This window comes from Notolepis coatsorum (assembly GCF_963971535.1).
Source record: "Notolepis coatsorum genome assembly, chromosome: 9".
Lineage (NCBI taxonomy): Eukaryota > Metazoa > Chordata > Actinopteri > Aulopiformes > Paralepididae > Notolepis > Notolepis coatsorum.
Window position 1 is genome coordinate 147,164,649 of NC_140173.1, and position 22,192 is coordinate 147,186,840.

General features: G+C 43.2%; 1 protein-coding gene across 1 annotated transcript in view; it reads right to left on the bottom strand.

The window, feature by feature from the left end:
* Positions 1-467: 467 nt before the first annotated feature.
* klhdc3 (kelch domain containing 3) overlaps positions 468-22,192 on the bottom strand; it is a gene marked incomplete at its 3' end in the record, with an annotated part of 68,159 nt that continues 46,434 nt past the window's right edge. The window contains exons 6-8 of the mRNA XM_084322044.1: positions 15,589-15,802; positions 9,943-10,029; positions 468-598 (exon numbers count right to left, since the gene is read on the bottom strand). Of these exons, the coding sequence (XP_084178170.1) occupies positions 468-598; positions 9,943-10,029; positions 15,589-15,802 (432 nt within the window). The remainder of the gene's footprint in view (positions 599-9,942; positions 10,030-15,588; positions 15,803-22,192) is intronic.

Consider the following 22,192-nt stretch of genomic DNA (forward strand, 5'->3'; position numbering starts at 1 on the left):
CTGCGAACAGTTTCTCTATACTTATAAACAAAACAAGTGGCATTTCTGTGAACCGCCTCTAGGGGCAGCGTGGAGAGAGGGAGAGAGGGAGAGAGGGAGAGGGAGAGGGAGAGAGGGAGAGGGAGAGAGAGAGAGAGAGAGAGAGAGGAGGGAGAGAGAGATATAGAGAGATAAAGACATAGAGAGAGACAGAGAGAGAGAGAGAGAGAGAGAGAAATGTATATACTGTATATATAGAGAGAGAGACAGAGACAGAGAGAGATGGAGAGAGAGAGAGAGAGCGAGAGAGAGAGCAAGCGAGAGAGAGAGAGAGATGGAGAGAGAGAGAGAGCAAGCGAGAGAGAGCGAGAGAAAGAGAGAGAGAGAGAGAGAGAGAGAGAGAGAGAGAGAGAGAGAGAGAGAGAGAGAGAGAGAGAGAGCGAGAGCGAGAGAGGGTTTACGAGAGGGAACAGATGTATTAATAACAGTTAGTTAATCAGACAGTTGTACCTGGTTCCTCCAAACAGGATGATGCGATCCCCCACCATGCAGCAGCACTGGCGTCTCCGCGGACACGGACCTTTGCCCCTGGGCTCCACCTTCTTCCAGGAAACGGCTTCTGCAACGACACACAATAATATGGAGATATTAATAAAACATACCAATTTCAAACGCATTGGATATATCAAAACATTCATATTACAAACACATTACAACTTCAAACACATTACTTTATTATTACATAAACATTCATTACATACATTGACCGATTCAAAACACAAGTAGTATATTAATACGAATTTATTATGGGTGTAAAGGTACATGTATCCGTACCGAACAAGTTTCAGTGTGTACCGTACCGTACCGCACCGAACGGCTGTGTACCGAACGAATACAACGGTATGTCAACCACTAACGACCGCCCACAGGGGGCTGTTTTTTTCACAATCTAAATATAATTATTATTTTTATTAAAAAAAAATGTACAAGTCGATTATTAATTTCAATATAGAATATTCGTCGACAGCCCTACAAGTACAATTAGTTACTGCACACTACATCACCCCTGAGTGGAACATGGAAAGCCAAACTTTCCCCCCCACTGTACCGAAAACCCGCACCGAACCGTGACTTCAAAACCGAGGTACGTACCGAACCGTGTTTTTTTTTGTGTACCGTTGCACCCCTAGAATGTTGTATACATACATAGATTCAAAACACATGGGTTTATTAATAAGCATACTTAAACATACACTGACAAATGATAAACATGGGTTTTATTAATAAGCATTTATTAATGGTCGAGGTGGATGAAGTACATCTTCTCATCAGACCAGGCTGACTTCTCAGTCATGCACCACTATCTTTAAGACACTGAACTCCTCTGAAAGTCCTGATCTCCTGGTGGAGGTGGACCTGCTCTGCTGCAGCTACAGAAATCCCCCAGTTAACAGTTCAAAATGACATAAAAAACAAGCCCAGGCTCTCCGTTCAGCCTCCTCTCCAGCTTTCTCTCTACACGTGGCACCAACACAGAGGCCCCCCCCCCCCGAGATGAAAGAACGACAAAGAAACAAAAGAGAGAGAGCTTTTATATTTATTACAGGAAACTCTGCACTTCAAAAATATAAATAAAACAAATCCTCTCCTCCTCTGCTGAAGTGTCGTCGCGAGTGACGAGGCCGAGGCCATATAAGGATGAGCAGCGGCATCCTCCACGCGTCTCTATAGCAACAACAAGCCCTATTGGGTCCCAGGTCTGAGAGAGCCAAAGAGGTGCTGCCATCTAATGGACATCTTTAATAATGCAGGCTCTCCGCTGGCAGGCAGGGGTTTGTAGCCGTAACGAGGCCCCTTCCTCCCCGGTCGCATGGAGGAAAACACTGCTCCACAAACAGCCTCCATAAACAGGACAGTGGGGAAGGTGTCAGATCAGACAGACTAGACCAAACCGCCACGCTTAGCGCCTCCTGTACCTCTCCTGTACTTCCTGTTCCTCTCCTGTACCCCCTGTTCCTCTCCTGTCGTGACGTTACGAGTGTAGGCAGCATTGCGCAGCATGCGCTGCAAGAGGTTCAAACTAGTTCAAGTTCTCTGCAGAAGCCGCCACACGCAACCCACGCACGGTTGCGTAGCAACAGGTAACAAGGGACCAGAGGAGGAGAAGTGCGGACACTTCTCTCTCTCTCTCTCTCTCTCTCTCTCTCTCTCTCTCTCTCTCTCTCTCTCTCTCTCTCTCTCTCTCTCTCTCTCTCTCTCTCTCTCTCTCTCTCTCTCTCTCTCTCTCTCTCTCTCTCTCTCTCTCTCTCTCTCTCTCTCTCTCTCTCTCTCTCTCTCTCTCTCTCTCTCTCTCTCTCTCTCTCTCTCTCTCTCTCTCTCTCTCTCTCTCTCTCTCTCTCTCTTCTCTCTCTCTCTCTCTCTCTCTCTGCAAATAACTGTCGTCTTCCATCCTTCACGGTTTATCGTCTACTTAACATTATTTAACCGGGTTGATCTCGTCGAGATCAAAGATCTGTATCTGCCAGGGGAGACGTGGGCTGCAAGACGGCTGCAAATAATGATGTGGTAATAAAGGTGACGTTCTTTTTACACAACAACAGTGGTTCGGGCGGGAGAGAGCGCGGCCGTCTGGTAAATCGGTTTGATTCCTGCTCCTCCCCAACAGTGTGTCAAAGTGTCCTTGAGAAAGACACTTAACCGCTAGCTGCTCGCGATGAGCAGGTTGGCACCACCTTGCATGGTTGCCTCCATTTGTGGTGTGTGAATCTGTGAGTGAGTGAGTGAGTGAGTGAGTGAGTGAGTGAGTGAGTGAGTGAGTGAGTGAGTGAATGTGAGGCATACGTTGTAAAGCGCTTTGGCTAAATGCACTATAGAAAATGCAGTCCATATAACAACTATGTAGGGCTGTCCCCGACTAAGGATTTGGATGGTCGACTATGATTGGCCAAAATTTGTCGTTAGTCGACTATTGGTCGACAAAAAAAAAGTATAATATGTTTTATATATTTAAAAAAAAATCTTTTTAATCATTCCATTTGGGCTGTGGGGGGGTGCTTAATGTCTTTGACTGAAGGCTTCTTGTCCTCTGCAAAAGCATGCAATTGGTCCACTGATGGATACATCTTGATATGTGTCTAGTCTAGTGTGTTCATTAGATGGGTGAAATCCTCTTTCAGTGCCTCTGTGCCTGTTTTCGTAGGCAGTTAGCCTCTGGTATGCATGCCATTAGCGTTAGCCACGCTTCTAGGCCTCTTTTCTTTTGGGAAGAATAAAAAAAATTATAAATATTTTTTTATATATATATTTTTTGTATTCGACTAAGAGGTTGGCCAGTCGACTACGGCTCCTTTCTACCGATTAGTCGACTAATCGACTAATAGGGGTCAGCCCTACAACTATGCATTAGGCATTTCACAGGTTGCGGGGTCGCATTATGTGCTTGATCCCAAAACGGTTACTCGCAAGGGGAAGAATCCTCAACCTGTAGATAACGCACACGCAATACCAATAACCAGGTTTTGTAATGAAGTCTTACAGGTGCACTTTGCACAACATCTCACACACACATTCAAAAGCTCTGAACAGTTTTGCACACAGGAATATATTTTTGACAGTTATTGAGAGTAAATTAGTTTGAATATGGCCACCAGCGATGTCATCGGGGACATTGAATCCTTGTATCACAATAATTACAGTACTGTGAAATAATGTAGATGAAAAAATAGCAATACATTGTCTTACAGGGACCGTTACCTTATCATTTCACGGTGCTGTAATTAACACAACATAAGGAGTCAATGTCCCCGATGACATCACTGGTGGCCATATTCAAAACTGTTAAGATGTGTGTGAGATTACGTGTAAAAAATAAATCATTGTTGTCATTTAGCTGAACGCTTTCATCCAAAGCGACTTACAAGTTCTGTACAACAGGTCAGCAGGAAGGGGTACAACTCTGGCCAGTAAGATTGTTCAACAACAGTGTTGAACTTGAGTGCGAGTCTTGAGTGCATAGTACATATTAGCATAGTAGGTAGTAATTAAGGCTGAGACCACTTATCGATAATTATCGATAACTGCGTGAAATCGATAAGTGGCGTCATGTGTAATTTTTTTTTAAATAAAAATAAGAATAAAGTTTTAAATACTTTTTTTTTAAAGAAAAAATATATAATTTAATGTTAGTTTGTGTGTGTTTGTGTGTGTTTGTGTGTGTCGTGGGCCAACTACAGCATCGCAAAAACTACAGTGACACACACACACAAACTAATGTTAAATACATTTTTTTTTCTTTTACATGCAAAATAATTAAATAAAATCGATATTTATCGATAATTTTGTCCCGATTTATCGATTCTTCCAAATGGCATATCGTCTCAGCCTTAGTAGTAATATAGGCAAAGTAGATAACTTAGTAGCAAAGTGCCTAACAGTAAAAGATGATGGCGTGCCCATCCACTCAGCAACAGCTTGGAGAACGTGTTCTGCCTCTCGTCTGAACTGTGTTCCAGCACCGTGATCCATAATTTCACACCCCTCACCCACGGGTCACATGCCACTCTGTGTGGAGCTCTCTCTCTCTCTCAACACATGTACATGTAGAGGTGGGGCAAATGCCTACAAAGTCAACGGAGAGACACCAAGGGAGTGAGACCAAGCGCTTTTGGTTGAGTTGAAAATGAACCTTCAGATTACCAGACGACCGATCTACCCATGTTAGCTTGCGGGCTAACTATTACTAATGTTGCACAATGTTGCCAACTTATGTTGCTAACATTAGCCTGCTGGCTAATGAAAGTACCGTAATGCACATTCAGCACTATTGGCTACTATAAATGCCAATCAATATCCACGACAAGTCCCTCCCTAGCTTCCTGTTTTTACAGGAAACACATAAATACGATGGCATTCTGCTAGCCGTTTCATGGGGATCTATTGGAAAACACTGGTGTAAAGTTAGAAATCATTCGATGGAGCGCCCGTTTTAGGACCACAGGACTCTGTCTCCACCTCCCGGGCCATCAGGAGTGAGTTTATGAGGATGATGATGAGTGGTGTTGTGTTTCCTCCTCCATCAATCCTCTGAGACCCAGACACTCCTTTCCTTCTATCTGCCGAGGACAGGAAATCATGAATCCTGGCCTAATCCCAAAACAAAATCATTACGCATAAGTACTGGGCTTTTGCTATCTACCTCTGTAAACAAACCTCTCTCTCTCTCCCTCCCTCCCTCTCCGTACATATTAATACTACGACTGTCCATAAATCTGATTAGCACTATTTCTCGGTAGTACTAAATTATAGATTGTATACCCAATTTAATCATCATTTAATGTTTTAAATGTATGTGTTTTGTGTCATTGTCGTGTTTTTTGTTGTGGCCTAACAGCCCTGGGACCATGACGGAAATAAGGGTCTTACTCTTTCTCATGTTATCCTTTGGATCCTTGTTGTGTGTTTTTAATCCAGAAATAAAATAAAATCAAATAAAATCATTGTATATTGCTATTGAACTTTACCGTTACATTTGCACTCTGATTGGATGCCAAACTTTTGCTTTGTGCTGTATAATGACAATAAATGTTAAACTATTCTACAGTAATCTAATCTGATCTGATTCTATCTAATCCACCTTGGTCGACTATGACTGAACTGATCGATGAATGAACCGCTGAAGTAGAGGATAGCAGTACCAGTCTTGTATCTGTGCCACACATGAGAGCGGGCATCTGTCTGCATCTCACACTCCCCATAGCTCCCAGCAGCAGCCAGCCGCCAGCATCAGAGGGGGTCGTCTGCACGCCTCTCCCCAGGACGCAGGAGGGGAAACTGGGTCAAGATGAGCCAGCGCCTCTCTACAGAGGAAACCAATCGTGACTAGTGTTGATATCGGACAGATACCAGGCTGAAATAGGGTATTGGTCATTTGGTATCGGAGAATTTCGCCCGATACTAAAATCCGATTCCAAGAAAACTTTCGTGAGTTTTTGACACAGGAGGAGCATGTTAGATTGTCCAATGGTCCAAATCTATACTGTTCAGGAAAAGCGATGGATTGGACCAAGACTCGGTATCGGACAATAATTCAAGTGTAGGAATTGGAATCGGTATCGGCAGGGAAAATGTGATCAATCCATTCCTACAGAGTGTCGACTGAGCCGACCGTGAAACAATGATGTAATGATGGAGCGCTCAGGACAAAATATTGCCATTATTTTTATAGATATAATTAGCTCTATTTATATATATTAGGGCTGTCAGTTTATCGCGTTAATTAGATTAATTAATTACACAGCAAATTATCGCGTTATGAAAATTAGCTCAAAATTAATTACAATTTTCTTTTATTTTTTATATATAATATTTTTTTTAAATCTCATTCATTCCATAAGAACATAGAATAAACATTTACAGAAATTTATTTTTTTAAATGGCCCATTTGCATGTTCTTGGCATCTGATTCTAGGGACATCTATGGATCTCAGGGAATGTATTCCCAGTGTAAGAAATACTGTGTCTGTTACTAGGCTTGAGTAAATTGTAATGAACCAAATGAGAATATCAATAAAAAATTTTTTTTATCTTTGACTGTGAATAACACCATGCTCAAATTGACCAGACCTGAAAAATCTAAGCAAATTAATAGATGGAAGATGATTAAACAGAAGGTTTTGTAGATACAGTACTGAATTCTGCCATCCGGACACATGCCATTTGAAATATGGTTATAGAATATCAGGCCTAAAATGGTTATGCGATTAAAATGAGATTAATTAGATTAATTAATTACAAATCTTGTAATTATTTAGATACATTTTTTTAATCGCCTGACAGCACTAGTATATATATATGTGCTTCATTACATGTATATATACATTCATTCCAGTTATTCGCCTGTTCTATTCTCCATCCATCTATCATCCATAGCAGACCTGGGCATTGTACGGCCCGCAGGCCGTATCGATTCTGACCGGCCCGCGAAAGATTACATGATAATAAAAAAAATTAAATCTTTTTTTTTTTTTTTTTACTTTTTTCTTTTCGTGTCAACGTTCACACGCACAATATACGCTTACCTAGACGCTTGACTTGATTCAACAACAAAGCAGTCGGGGCAAGCCGAAAACGGTCGAAAGTGTGGTTACTGACTAAAGTACAGAAAAAAGGTACCGTTGGGTACCGGTATCGATTCACAGGTACCGGTACCGTATCGGTTCAAATGTGAACGGTACCCATCCCTACTGAACACACAACTGCAGGCTCATGATGCTAATGCTCATGAAATGCATAGCCATGTGAAAGCCTTCATGACAAAGTTGCAATTAATTTCAAGGCAACATACCGGTAGGCAGCAACAATCTCAAACACATGAAAACCCTGAAAGAAGTCAAACCATCAGGTGATCACCGGCACAGGTACTCATCCATGTTGGGAGCACTGCATGATGAATTTTCAAGGCGTTTTCAAGATTTCAAAAAGGTTGAGGATGAAATGCAGCTGGTTTCCTCTCCCTTTACCTGCAGTGTTGATAGTGCACCCACTGATGTTCAGCTTGAACTCATTGACCTGCAGTCTGATTCACTACTGAAAGAGCACTTTAAGTCAGCATCACTGCTAGAGTTCTACTCTGCTCTCAAGGAGGAGAACTTTCCAAACATGAGGAGACATGCTCAGAAGATGTTGGTTCTCTTTGGATCCATCATCCACCTATATGTGAACAGACATTCTCAGTCATGACGTTTACCAAGTCCAGGTACAGATCCTCTCTCACTGATGAACATCTGGCAGCTGTGCTTCGCATCTCCACCTCAGACATGCAACCTGACTTTGATGGACTTGTTAAAGCTCAACAGAGACTGGATTTATCACACTGAATGAAAAAAAAAAAAAAAAAGAGCTAAAGAACACTAAAATGTGGAAATATAACAAGTGAAATGGGACACATGATCTTTTTTTTTCTTTTTTTGCACAGTTCTGAAAACATTAAATGTTTAATATAGGCATGTAAAGTAAAAAAAAAAAAGGCTACTGGGACACTTTTCTTTTTGTTTATCATTTTGGAAATAAATTCTATTTGAATAAATGATATTTTTGGAAGCTAACCTCACCTTTTAATTGCCAAATAATAACATACACTCTTACCAGGGGTCAAAACAATGCCATTTACTGCTTTTTATATAGAAATAAAATGTATATTATGCATAATTGAGTTTGGAATTTTGGCCCGGCCCTCCAACATATTTTCAGTTGCTCATTCGGCCCCCCGGGAAAAATAATTGCCCACCCCTGATCCATAGCAACACTATATTATCACCGACATCCAGTTGGGGGATCCCCCCTTTGAACGGCGCATCTGAGGTGTCTCTCCTCCAAGTCGCCTGTGGTGCTTTTCTCCCCCTATTGCTGGGTTTTTAGTGCGTCGATCCTTATCTTCATTGGGGAAAGTCTGGGGGTGTTGTCACATATTTGGATTTGATGGTGTTTTTTTTGTTCTGGATCTATTGTGATGTTTCTTCTTGACTTGTACAAGAAGACTTGTACAGCCCAAGGGGGCTATTCCATGTGATATCGGGCTATACAAATACATTTGATTTGATATTGCAATACTTTTTATGTTCTCTGCCTTACGTCGTATAAGAATCTATATTTATTTTCCAAGTCGTTTTAAACTCTTTCAGGGAATACATTTACCTCGACTCGGCCCTCTGATTGATCACAGGTGATAGCTATGGTGCTGTATGATAAAGATGGGCAGGTCTTCTCGGGCAGAGAGGCGTAATAAACATTGGTATTTGTTTATCTATGAAGCCATTATTGGTAAGCTACCACCTTGCATTACAATAACGCTGGATTAGAACTTTAGATACTAAATGTAAATCAAATAAATGGCGCATGCCTAAGGTCCCCGAGAGGCATAGAAAGTCAGCCTGTTACTGGAGTCCAAATGCTCGGAACAATCTTCAACACACGCCAAAGATCAATACTCCGCTAACCAATTTGAGAGCATGATCACAAACCACCCCGCTTCAATTGATTCACTGTTTCAACTAGGCCTGTCCCCGACTAAGGATTTGTATAGTCGGATTTGTATAGTCGACTTTGATTTGCCAAAATGAGCTGATAGTTGAATGCAAAAAAAATGCATGCACACACACACACACACAATAGAAGAAAGATAATAGCGAGATAATAAAGAGAAGAGATAGAGAAGAGAAGAGAGAATAAATAGAAGAGAACAGAGAATAAAGAGAAGAGAAGGTTCATTGTTTTTTTTTATCATTCCATTCCATAATTCCATCCATAATATCGATTAATCGCCCAGCCCTAGGCTCCCGTCTTGATCAACCGCCACGCTCTGAGTTCCAGAGAAATAAGTGTGTTCCTAATTCTCTCTCTCTCTCTCTCTTCTATTTATTCTCTCTTTTATCTATCTCTCTCCCTCTTCTCTCTCTCTCTCTTCTCTTCTATGTATTCTCTTTATTCTCGCTCTTCTCTTTATTCTCTCTTTTCTATTCTCGCTCTTCTCTTTATTCTCTCTTATATGTATTCTCTCTTCTCTTTATTCTCCCTCTTCTCTTTATTCTCTTTCTTCCCTTTATTATCCATTTTCTCTCTCTCCCTCTTATCTTTATTCTCTCTTGCTCTCCTCTTTTTTATCCATCTCCCTCTTCTCTTTATTTTTTCTTCCATTTATTCTCTCTTCTCTCTCTTCTTTATTCTCTCTCTCTTCTCTTTATTCTCTCTTTTCTCTCTTGCGTCTCTTTATTCTCTCTCTTCTCTCTTTTCTCTCTCTTCTCTTTATTCTCTCTTTTCTCTCTTGCATCTCTTTATTCTCTCTCTGTATGCATGTGTTTTCATGCTCAAAGTTAAGCTACTGTGCAACTTTATACACTGTAGCACCCCCTAGTGGTGACTCAGCACCCTCTCGCCTGACGGCCCTGGGGAAGGCCCTGGGTACGTTACCTGGGTTGAACTTCCAGAGGTCGCTGAAGTGCCGGTCCACGCGGGCGTTGTACCCTCCAAATATGTACAGCTCTCCATTATAGGCAACTGGAGAGAGAGAGGGGGGGGGGGGGGGGAATCATTAATCATCACGTTATCTACATTATCAACATCTAGTGACCTCTCTTAGCGTGACTGAGGGAAGCAACGCTTGTGAGGGGAGGGGTCAAGAAAAGAGGGCGGAGCTTGGGATCGGTCAATAAATAAGATATTTGCAAAACAATGAATGAAACATGTAGTAATAGTAGTAGTAGTATTCGTAGGAGTAATAGTAGTAGTAGTAGTAGTAGTAGTAGTAGTAGTAGTAGTATTAGTAGTAGTAGTATTAGTAGTAATAGTAGTAGTATTAGTAGTAATAGTAGTAGTATTAGTAGTAATAGTAGTAGTTAAGTAGTAGACAGTAGTAGTAGTAGTAGTAGTAGTAGTAGTAGTAGTAGTAGTAGTAGTAGTAGTAGTAGTAGTAGTAGTAGTAGTAGTAATAGTAGTAATAGTAGTAATAGTAGTAGTCATCACACATAATACAATAAGCACAATCATTCCAGATTGTCAACAATCTTTGATTCTGGCAGTGACTGAAAAGGTACAGGCTGAAGCATAATGCGTATATAAGCCTGTCCTATTATTCTTATCAAATTAAGCCTCCAAAACAAAAACAAAGAAATAACAAAATGAAGATTATTCACATTTGTAACCCTCAAAAATAGCTATACAAACCATTTATTTGATAACCAAAAGCGAATAATTCATTCTTAAATATATATCAGCATTGTTCCACAAGTTAATCCCAACAATAGAAATACATCTCCTTTTGTTTCCTTTCTTAGCCTTTTGAACAGTAAACTCACATACATAATAATATTTAAAGAAAGATAATAAAAAAAAAAAAAAAAACATTGCATGCAGTCCAGGAATGTGAACAATATACAGGCAAACTGCTATGAATTGTTAGACCTCTTATAAGTGGCAACGTCACTAACGCACTCGGGAGGTAGAGCATGCGTCTGATAATCCGGAGGTTCCCGGTTTGATTCCCACTCCTCCCGGGCAGCGTGTCGAAGTGCCCTTGAGCAAAACACTTAACCCCTAACTGCTCCCGATGAGCAGGTTGGCACCTTGCATGGTCACCTCCGCCGTCGGTGTGTGAATGTGTGAGTGAATGGGTCAAATGTGAAGAACAAAATTGTAAAGCGCTTTGGATAAAGGCGCTATATAAATGCACCATTTACCATTTTACTTGCCCACACTGCCCCCCAGTGGCGGCTCGCAGGCACTGTACACTTTGTGCAAGGCCGGTTCAACCTATGTCTGTGACACCATATATCAGGGGACCTCAAACTTTTTTATACCACAACCCCATTTTATTTAGGATTTATTTTGGCGACCCCACACTTAATGTATCGTAACTTAACGTAATTTCAACGTGGAAATAAGGAATAACTAAATAAAAGCACACGTTGTTGAATTTGATCATGCATATTTATTAGAACATTTAATTACAGCACTATGTTATCAATGAAATGAATGAATATTATCAACAAAAGCAACAGAATTGTTTCCGTATACTCATTTATAAAATACGAGGCATATTTAGCCAAAATATGTTGCCAGAACATGAAAAGAAAAGGCTTTAGCGGAGATCCGCTTCTACTCTGAAAATCCCGTATGTTTATGCAAAGGGGACAAGCTTTCTCAGCGCAGCATTACACAACAACACTGGGTACTCGTTCCGGACTGATATCCAGAACTTTGCGAGGGCCTGTCCAGTGAACTTGACTTTCAGTAGCTCGTCACACGAAAGATCATTGAGATCTTAATGCTCTGACAGTGGGAGGCCTGCTGCGTAATGAACGGATCTTTGATCCAGTTGTCCAAATTGTCCGCGCCCTCTCTCTCTCTGAAATTGTTCAATAAGCCCTTCTAGTGGCTACAGATGAGGGGCGTAAAAAAAAACGTGCAACATTCTGTTCCTACAAAAAACCATCAAGCAGATTAAATACCCCCAAAATCTCCGCTGATTATCCTGGAGTGCCACTAACGGAATTTCCAGCTCATTATCAGCACATTTATCTGCCAATGGGTTGTTTTTGTCTGCAAGGAAAATCCCGGTGGAAAACTCAATCTGATGATTTTTTTGCCAATGCGCTGCCTGTCACCTACCCGCGACCCCACTTTGGGTCACGACCCGTAGTTTGAGAACCGCTGCCATAGATATATATATCACTAGATGACGTACACCCTCGCTGCTGGCCTACGGAGACCGGCATTGCCACATGGCGGCCATCTTGCATGGGTGGAGCACGCCCACCCATAACATGCATGTCTATAGTGCATGTGCTACTATTGAAATAACCATAGCTTGTTCAATTTTCAACCGGTTTGGTTTATTAAAAACGTCAGAGATGTAGTTATCATACTGCATACTTGTAATGGACTTTGATATGAAAATAAAGAAAATTCGTCCAAGAATCATAGCCACTTTAATAACGTTTGTAATAAACCAAACCGCTTGTAAATCCGTCAAGATTCCAGCGAGTTAAGAGTATTTTCTATTTGTGCAGATCGTCACCTTAAAGCAGTACAGTCCACTCAAGCAAGATGGCCGCCGGTGAACTACGCGGGAGACTCCGCCTTGAGCCATCTAGTGTTTATATCTATATCTATATGTGACAGTGTGTGTCCTTGTTCTCAATCATAGGATGTAGACAAGGATCCCGCCCCCAAAAGTAATCTTGTAGAAGGACTGATAAATATGAAGCCTTGAGCGGGCTATCGATCCCCCCCCCCCCCCCCCCCCGATATTCATGAGAGGGTTTACCAACAATCAATAATAATAAGATGAGTGTCCCCCGCAACTGGCGAGCACTTACTGACACACAGTCTATAATGCCTTCTGGCCACTGGTCAGGAATCTCAATAGCGCTTCAGAGTGCTTAACTTTATATAAGACTCGCTCGATACAGAAAAAGGGGGCCTATATATCTGAACCATTACTTTAATGGTGTGTAGTAGAGGAGGCTGCCTGGACCCGTCGGGGTCACTGGACACTACATGATTGAGGTAATCCATTTGTTCTTCCATTGAGGGAAATCTGTGGGGGGGGGGGGCAAAGTTACTTTGACCTCCGATGTGTCGCAAGTGACATAGTCTGACTGAAAGGATGTTGACCTCCGACGACGTGTCGCGCGTGGCGTAGTCTGACTGAAAGGATGTTGAGCTTGAGTGTAGTACAGTAATCCTCCCATTGGCACAGAGTAGTTCAGTTGGCATTGTCCCCTTCTGCGCTCTGTTGTTTTGTTTTTCAAAATCCCCATCACTACACGGTGAGCACATTTCCCCTGTGCTGGCTTCCCTCCACTGGCTTCCTGTGCGTTTATAGAATTGATTTTAAGGTTTTACCGTTTGCTTTTAAATGCCTGAACGGCTTGGCACCGGGCTACCTCTCGGACCTGCTGGAACCTTATGTTCCCCCAAGGTCCCTCAGGTCCTCTGACCAGCTCCTAACTTGGCTGTTCCCAAGTCCAGGCTGAAGCTTATAGGGGGGACCGTGCTTTGGCTGTGGCATGAGCTCTGGAATGAGCTGCCACTCCATGTTAGGCAGGCCCCCACTCTGCAGGTGTTCAAATCACGCCTCAAGACACACCTATTTGCTCTGGCTTTCGGTGTTTTAAACAGTTTTTGAGAGACCTGCCTTTTTATGTGACACATTGTATTTGTTTTTGTGTGCTTTTATTCTATTTTTTTATGTTTTATGTTTTATGTTTTTATCTTATGTTGTGGGACTTGTACAGCACTTTGGTCAACTTTGTTGTTTTTAAATGCGCTTTATAAATAAAGTGGATTGGATTGGATCATTACACAGTGGTATCTGCTCTCAAGGCATTCTGGCAAACGGGGACTTCAAACTCTTGGATCACTGTAACAGGGTATCTGCAAGTTTCAACAAGTTCAAGTGGAAGACTTTTTAAAGATCTTTTTATTACCACTTAATATATATTACATATACTTATAATGATATACGAATTTCACGACCATACTAGCATCGTAAGAAATAAAACACACAGTGACACTGAACTGGCGGCTGCACTTGTTCCGTTACAAGCTCTCACCAGACACACCAAGCTCCCAGTAGCCCTTGAATACAAAAATATATTTAATATTATTTAATCTCCCGACAGCCGGGCTGCACCCAATTATTTTTTATACCTGTGCAAATGGAATTTAAGACTTTTTAAGGCCTTAAATTGAGAATTATGAATTTAATACTTTGTAAGACTTTTACCCCGCTACAACAAGTCTTCGAGGTAGCAAGCTACACTCTCTCCTTTACCCAAAGCTATTTACAGCTATTTTTGTTCTTCACGCTTGACCCATTCACTCACACATTCACACACCGACGGCAGTATGTGCCAGGTGCCAACCTGCTCATCAGGAGCAGTTAGGGGGTTAACACTTTCTTCGCCAGGCTTATGTACATCATTATACCATCCTCTGCCAGCTCTATTTGTCTATGGAGAAGTTCCCCTTCTTTGCAGGGCTATAACTTTTTAAATTGTATTGCTAAATTGACATTACTATGGCCCATTCAACATCAAGTATCTATTGTTCAGGGTGTAGCAACGTTATACTTTTTCATTCACATATTCATACTAAAATACGGTCTAAAGTATAAATATGTTTTTATCGTTTTCTGCAGCTTTCTGCAGAACGTGATTTATAGCCCTAAATGCATTATATTGATGATTGTATACAGTTTGATAGCGATCGGCGAGAGATAAAAAATTTCAAATGGACGTGCTTCTAGAAGTTACTACTTATCATCTGATGTTGACCGGATGGGGGGGGGGGGTCGTTTATAATTCCGTGGCCAACGTTAGATGATTCATGTAGTGTGGGTGATATGATCATTAGAGCAGTTTGTATCGAACACGTTATAAAAAAAACACTGAAACTCACCGTAGCTTCCTCGTAGCGTTGGGCGATGAGCGTGGAGCAAAAATATTCCTATTATGGGATGTTGAAATATGCGATCCATCTCCAGGTTGTATAATAGTATATACGTCCAAATCATGTTGTTTATCGAGTTATTGGTAACGGATTGCTATCCATTGTGTCGAGCTCGAGTCCCGGGACTATTAGCGAGTGATCGAACCGAATTGGAATGAGCACCAGCTTCCGTTTCCGGTTTCCGGTTTGAGCGATCCGCCGATCGGCCACCAGATGGCGCTCTTGAACCGTTGGAGAGTTGAGAGGGGATCAACAGTATATCTCAAGTCTCCGGGGGAGAAAACTGATTGCGATCACAGATTTTTGAAATATTGATCTCAATGACGTGTTACGGCGTCATTGGCAGAATGAGCATGGCGGGGAATGACGAGTTTAGGCGTCCTTGGCAGAGAAAGTGTTAAGTGTCTTGCTCAAGGACCTCTGCCATGCGGACACATGCCATTTGAAATATGATTATAGAATATAAAATATCAGACCTAAAATGGTTATGCGATTAAAATGCGATTAATTAAGATTAATTCATTACAAATCCTGTAATTAATTAGATTAATGTTTGTAATGGCCTGACAGCACTAGTAATAAAGTAATGTGGATGTGACTCACAGGCAGAGTGGCTCCGTCGGCCCTCGGGCAGCGGCTGGGCACAGGGGGTGCTGAGCCAGCAGGCCGTCTCCGTGTCGAACACCTTGATCTTGTTGCAGTAGATCTCGTTGTTGGAGTGGAAGGGGCCGAAGCGGTCGGCCCGGCCCCCGAACACGAACATCTTGGTCCCGATGACGGTGGCCGAGTGGAAGTCCCTCCAGCGCGCCGGGGTTCCCTGGTGGGGGGGGGGGGGGGGGGAGAGAGAGAGAGAGAGAGAGAGAGAGAGAGAGAGAGAGAGAGAGAGAGAGAGAGAGAGAGAGAGAGAGAGAGAGAGAGAGAGAGAGAGAGAGAGAGAGAGAGAGAGAGAGAGAGAGAGAGAGAGAGAGAGAGAGAGAGAGAGAGAGAGAGAGAGAGAGAGAGAGAGAGAGAGAGAGAGAGAGAGAGAGAGAGAGAGACAGAGACAGAGACAGAGAGAGAGAGAGAGAGAGAGAGAGAGAGAGAGAGAGAGAGAGAGAGAGAGAGAGAGAGAGAGAGACGTGCAGTGGTCACCAATGAGATATATAATGAGAAATATAACTATGGTAAGGAACAAATCTTAGTTAAAAAAAATGTTCAATTGCGCTCAGGAATAACGAGATACATTTTAGTCATTGACTTATTATGGAAATATAAAGGTGATCGGTGACTTGAGAAAAGTTCTGCTATACGAGTTAAAATCATTTAAACGATTTTAATCTGTTTTGTTCTTATGGACTGATTATGGAAATATGTATTTTATGGTTGGAGAATTGTGATATCTGACTTATGAATATTGAGTGAGCTTTGATTCACTTGTTTTGTTTGTTGTGATGTTTTCTTGTGAGTACTTCAATATTTGTGGTTTGATATTTTTATTTAACTTTTTTTGTGTTTGTATTTTAAATGTTTGGACCCCAGGAAGAGTAGTCTCACTTTGGTGTCTGTAGACTAATGGGGATCCACAATAAAACAATAGCGGTCACCAATGTGCCTATTCTATTTCTGTGTTGTTGTTTGGTTGCAGTGCCGTGTTTGGTCACTGGGCGGCGCTCCATTGTTTGTGCCTAATGTAGCTACGGGGTTTGGTTTTATTTAACCTGAGTCAGTGATTTCACTTCCTGCTTCACCTGAGTGATTGATTGAAAACCGTGTGTCGACTTGTAACTGTATTAGCTGATTTTCTATCGTTTATTCTTATGTATTGTGCCTATTATAAGTATGAAATTGCTAATAAACTGTGTCTTTGTTTTGTAAATGAGGGTAACCTCAGTGTTTCACGAGTTGCAATAAAGGCTTCAACTAAGTTTCGAATGGTCGGGGTGCCAGGGTGGCGCACCACGTACAGCACTACGGTGCAACACGGCCGTCGCGGGTTCGACTCCCGGACCCGGCGACCTTTGCCGAATGTCTTCCCCCGTCTATCCTCCCATACTTCCTCTCTCTCTCTCTGCCGGACTGCCCGGAGAAAAACAATAAAATATCTACCAAAAACATAATTAAAAAAAAAATTGTTTCTAATGGTCTCACAAGTGCAACATACAAGTCCACCTGAGGGGGGAAAGAAACCAGCCACGCGATAAAGGCTTTTTAATTATTTACCACCAGACCAGCTGCCTCAGTCCCAGGTGACGACCCCCCCGCAGTCTCAGCGTCTGTTAGTCCTCCTGAATAAAGGGTACGTTCTGGGTCACCGTTTATCCAGAGCCCGCTGGAGGAGCAGGGTTTGTTTGTTTACCAGCAGCAGGTATAGGTTTTTACAATTCCCCGTTCACTCTCACTGTAGCAAATTGGTTTTCAGAGACGGAGACAACGAAGAAACTAAGGAAAAGGAGACTCTACTGCTGCACCTGTCAAAAATGGCAGTGATGAAAATTGAAAAATTACCAGCTACACAGCCAATGAAACACTAGTATCCGAGAGGCGCTTGGTGACAGTATAAATTATATAGCATGTCCAGAGACACTAGGCCAGGAGTGACGTAACTTTGGATAGTTAGTAAAAAATAAACCAATCATTACAGTCCTTATTATAAATAAGGACATTATTATAAATAGTCATTGGCTTAATAAGTAAGGGGGGTAGGGATCAATAAGCTTAGCTTCCCTCTACTCCTTTTTTGAACATGTCAACTAACTACATTGCTCTTGACTTTTTGTTTAACATTTCGTTTAACATTTTTCATTCTGATTATTCTGTTTGACAAAGCTCGCTGTTATGATTTATTTAGAGGAATGTAAAGAATACACGTTCAAAAATATTAATTCATTCATTCATTCATTATATTGTTCATGTTCATCATGTTCTTGTACAGTATATTAGTTGTATTACTAATTGCACAATATAATCTTGTGTTTTTCACATCACAATTGTTGTCTGGCATTGGTTAATGTATCCCGGGGTAGAACCCAGTAGTGAGAACCAATAGTGAGAACCCAGGAGAGTAGTGAGAACCAGTAGTGAAAACCCAGGAGAGGAGTGAGAACCCAGGAGAGTAGTGAGAACCCAGGAGAGTAGTGCGAAGCAGTAGTGAGAACCCAGGAGAGGAGTGAGAACCCAGGAGAGTAGTGAGAACCCAGGAGAGTAGTGAGAACCCAGGACAGTAGCGATCACTAAGCTTTATGGGTAGAACCCAGGACAGTAGCGATCACTAAGCTTTATGGGTAGAACCCAGGACAGTAGTGATCACTAAGCTTTATGGGTAGAACCCAGGACAGTAGTGATCACTAAGCTTTATGGGTAGAACCCAGGACAGTAGTGATCACTAAGCTTTATGGGTAGAACCCAGGACAGTAGTGATCACTAAGCTTTATGGGTAGAACCCAGGACAGTAGCGATCACTAAGCTTTATGGGTAGAACCCAGGACAGTAGCGATCACTAAGCTTTATGGGTAGAACCCAGGACAGTAGTGATCACTAAGCTTTATGGGTAGAACCCAGGACAGTAGCGATCACTAAGCTTTATGGGTAGAACCCAGGACAGTAGCGATCACTAAGCTTTATGGGTAGAACCCAGGACAGTAGTGATCACTAAGCTTTATGGGTAGAACCCAGGACAGTAGTGATCACTAAGCTTTATGGGTAGAACCCAGGACAGTAGTGATCACTAAGCTTTATGGGTAGAACCCAGGACAGTAGCGATCACTAAGCTTTATGGGTAGAACCCAGGACAGTAGTGATCACTAAGCTTTATGGGTAGAACCCAGGACAGTAGCGATCACTAAGCTTTATGGGTAGAACCCAGGACAGTAGCGATCACTAAGCTTTATGGGTAGAACCCAGGACAGTAGTGATCACTAAGCTTTATGGGTAGAACCCAGGACAGTAGTGATCACTAAGCTTTATGGGTAGAACCCAGGACAGTAGTGATCACTAAGCTTTATGGGTAGAACCCAGGACAGTAGCGATCACTAAGCTTTATGGGTAGAACCCAGGACAGTAGCGATCACTTTAAGCTTTATGGGTAGAACCCAGGACAGTAGCGATCACTAAGCTTTATGGGTAGAACCCAGGACAGTAGCGATCACTAAGCTTTATGGGTAGAACCCAGGACAGTAGCGATCACTAAGCTTTATGGGTAGAACCCAGGACAGTAGCGATCACTAAGCTTTATGGGTAGAACCCAGGACAGTAGCGATCACTTTAAGCTTTATGGGTAGAACCCAGGACAGTAGCGATCACTTTAAGCTTTATGGGTAGAACCCAGCTAGTGGATGTTATTCCACAGTCTCAGCTACACCTTTGAACCACTGCTCTGTCTGGTTTCAATCTTTACACATGGTGTGTGTTTGCCAGTAAGGCAAAACACCTAGGCACTGAAAACCAAAAGGGCCAGACAGACAGCAACTTAAAAAGGTAAACACTGCCACCTAGTGGAGAGACAGTTATCACACACACAATAGCACACCCAAGAAAACGACTACAAAAAAACCCAAGACTTCAAAGCAGTGACACGTTCCTAAATCAGCCTTTCCTAAACCCCATCTGCTTTGGAGTTTCCAGAAAAATCAAATCAACAAGCGGCTCATCTGGCCTTACACTACGGTGGTGTGGAGTTCACACATCTGAAAACAAAGGCTGTGGCCCAGGCTGGCCTGGGGGGGGGGGGGGGGACCAGCAGAGATGAAGGCCTGGGCCGGTGGGGAGCAACAGGTCTGGGGGGCCTCTGGTCTGGGGGGCACCAGGAGAGCACAGATGGAGCAGGGCTGGCCTCTGGCCTGGGGGGCACCAGGAGAGCACAGATGGAGCAGGGCTGGCCTCTGGCCTGGGGGGCACCAGGAGAGCACAGATGAAGCAGGGCTGGCCTGGAGGGCCTCTGGCCTGGGGGGCACCAGGAGAGCACAGATGAAGCAGGGCTGGCCTGGAGGGCCTCTGGCCTGGGGGGCACCAGGAGAGCACAGATGAAGCAGGGCTGGCCTGGAGGGCCTCTGGCCTGGGGGGCACCAGGAGAGCACAGATGAAGCAGGGCTGGCCTGGAGGGCCTCTGGCCTGGGGGGCACCAGGAGAGCACAGATGAAGCAGGGCTGGCCTGGAGGGCCTCTGGCCTGGGGGGCACCAGGAGAGCACAGATGAAGCAGGGCTGGCCTGGAGGGCCTCTGGCCTGGGGGGCACCAGGAGAGCACAGATGAAGCAGGGCTGGCCTGGAGGGCCTCTGGCCTGGGGGGCACCAGGAGAGCACAGATGAAGCAGGGCTGGCCTGGAGGGCCTCTGGTCTGGGGGGCCTCTGGTCTGGGCCCTGGGGGGCCTCTCTGGCCTGGGGGGCCTCTGGCCTCTCTGGTCTGGGGGGCCTCTGGTCTGGGGGGCCTCTGGTCTGGGCCCTGGGGGGCCTCTCTGGCCTGGGGGGCCTCTGGCCTCTCTGGTCTGGGGGGCCTCTGGTCTGGGGGGCCTCTGGTCTGGGCCCTGGGGGGCCTCTCTGGCCTGGGGGGCCTCTGGCCTCTCTGGTCTGGGGGGCCTCTGGTCTGGGGGGCCTCTGGTCTGGGGGGCCTCTGGCCTGGGGGGCACCGGCAGAGCACAGATGAGAGCAGGGCTGGTGGGGGGCGTCTGGTCTGGGGGGCCTCTGGTCTGGGGGGCAACAGTGAACGTGAGCAGCGTCACCTGAATGAAAACCTGCTGCTGTACTAAAGGCCTTTGGTTTTACGTGACGCAGCCCTTTTTCACACGCCTGCGATTCTAGAACGCGTCGCTGTCGTCCTCCAGGCTTGAAGCTGTGAAACCAGGCTCCTTATGACAGAAGTCAAAGCAAATACTGTGTGTACAAAATAATAATAATAATACAAAATATATATTCCCCTTACCTGGAGGGTTATGTTTATGTTTATTCAGGGCCCCATTAGTCATTTCCTTAGGAACAACTATTCTTCCTGGGGTCCAGACAAAAGACTACATAAAATATAACCATCACATGATGTCACACCACATGCACACAGTTACAATTATCAATACAAAATGATTGAAATTAAATTTAAAAATAATAATACAATTAAAATAATAATAAAACAAAAAATAATATGGGAAGTTCTCTCACCAGAATAACGTGTTACGCTCAAACACCACCACTATTATAGTCAGTCATCACCTCAGAGAATATCACATCATACATAACATATTAATTTTTTACTGATTTTACTTGTAATCGGGGTTAAATACAGTGGTAGTCTGTTCCATTGTGACATAGTTCTCCAGAATCGCTTCATCCGATTCGCCTGATTTTGGAGATTTCTGCAATCAGTGGAGCTGAACTCAGCTTGTGGCTCAAAACACCCAACAAAATACATTTGCAAAACTCCGAAGCGTCTCTTTCCATAAAGCACGGCCCGGTTTACACACAAGCTAATCCACAGGCCAAAATAGTTGCAACATGAAACGTCTCACAACAAGGTCTGTGGATTATCTTGAGTAACCGGGTCGTGATGTCTGGAAAGAGACGCTGCTCTGAGCCACAAGCCAAGTGCCACTCGGCTCCATTGTACTGAAGTGAAGGTGGACATCTCCACAGCAGATATCTCCCAAACTAGGTGAATCACACTGAAACTCTATTATGTTTACTTTATAGTTTATTTATAGCTTATTTAGTTGATAGCTATAGTTATAGCTTATAGTTAAAGTTTGTATAGATAGAATATACATGTTTTTCAGAATGTATGTACTGCTGTGACAATAAAATAATGTGAATGTGAATCTGAAACTATAGAGATAGAGAGCACTGCGGGTAAAGGGGTTCATTTTGGGTGACATGCCACTCCAAGTAGTCTTGCTAAAATAATGCAAATCATGTCAGCGGGGGAAAACGTCTCGGTCTAAAGGCAGAGAGAGAGAGAGAGAGAGAGAGAGAGAGAGAGAGAGAGAGAGAGAGAGAGAGAGAGAGAGAGAGAAGAATACTGATGACAATGAACCTGAGAGTGAACAGACCACACTACTAGGGGTGGGAATCGCCAGAGACCTCATGATACGATACTATCGCGATACGTGCGTCACGATACGATCGCGATACTAAATATATCGCGATACGCTGAGTATTGCGGAAAATTCTTATTATTATATATTTTTTTTTGATCACATTTTATTTATTACCTTTTTTCAACTGCAAAGTAAAACTTTGTCAACATGTTTT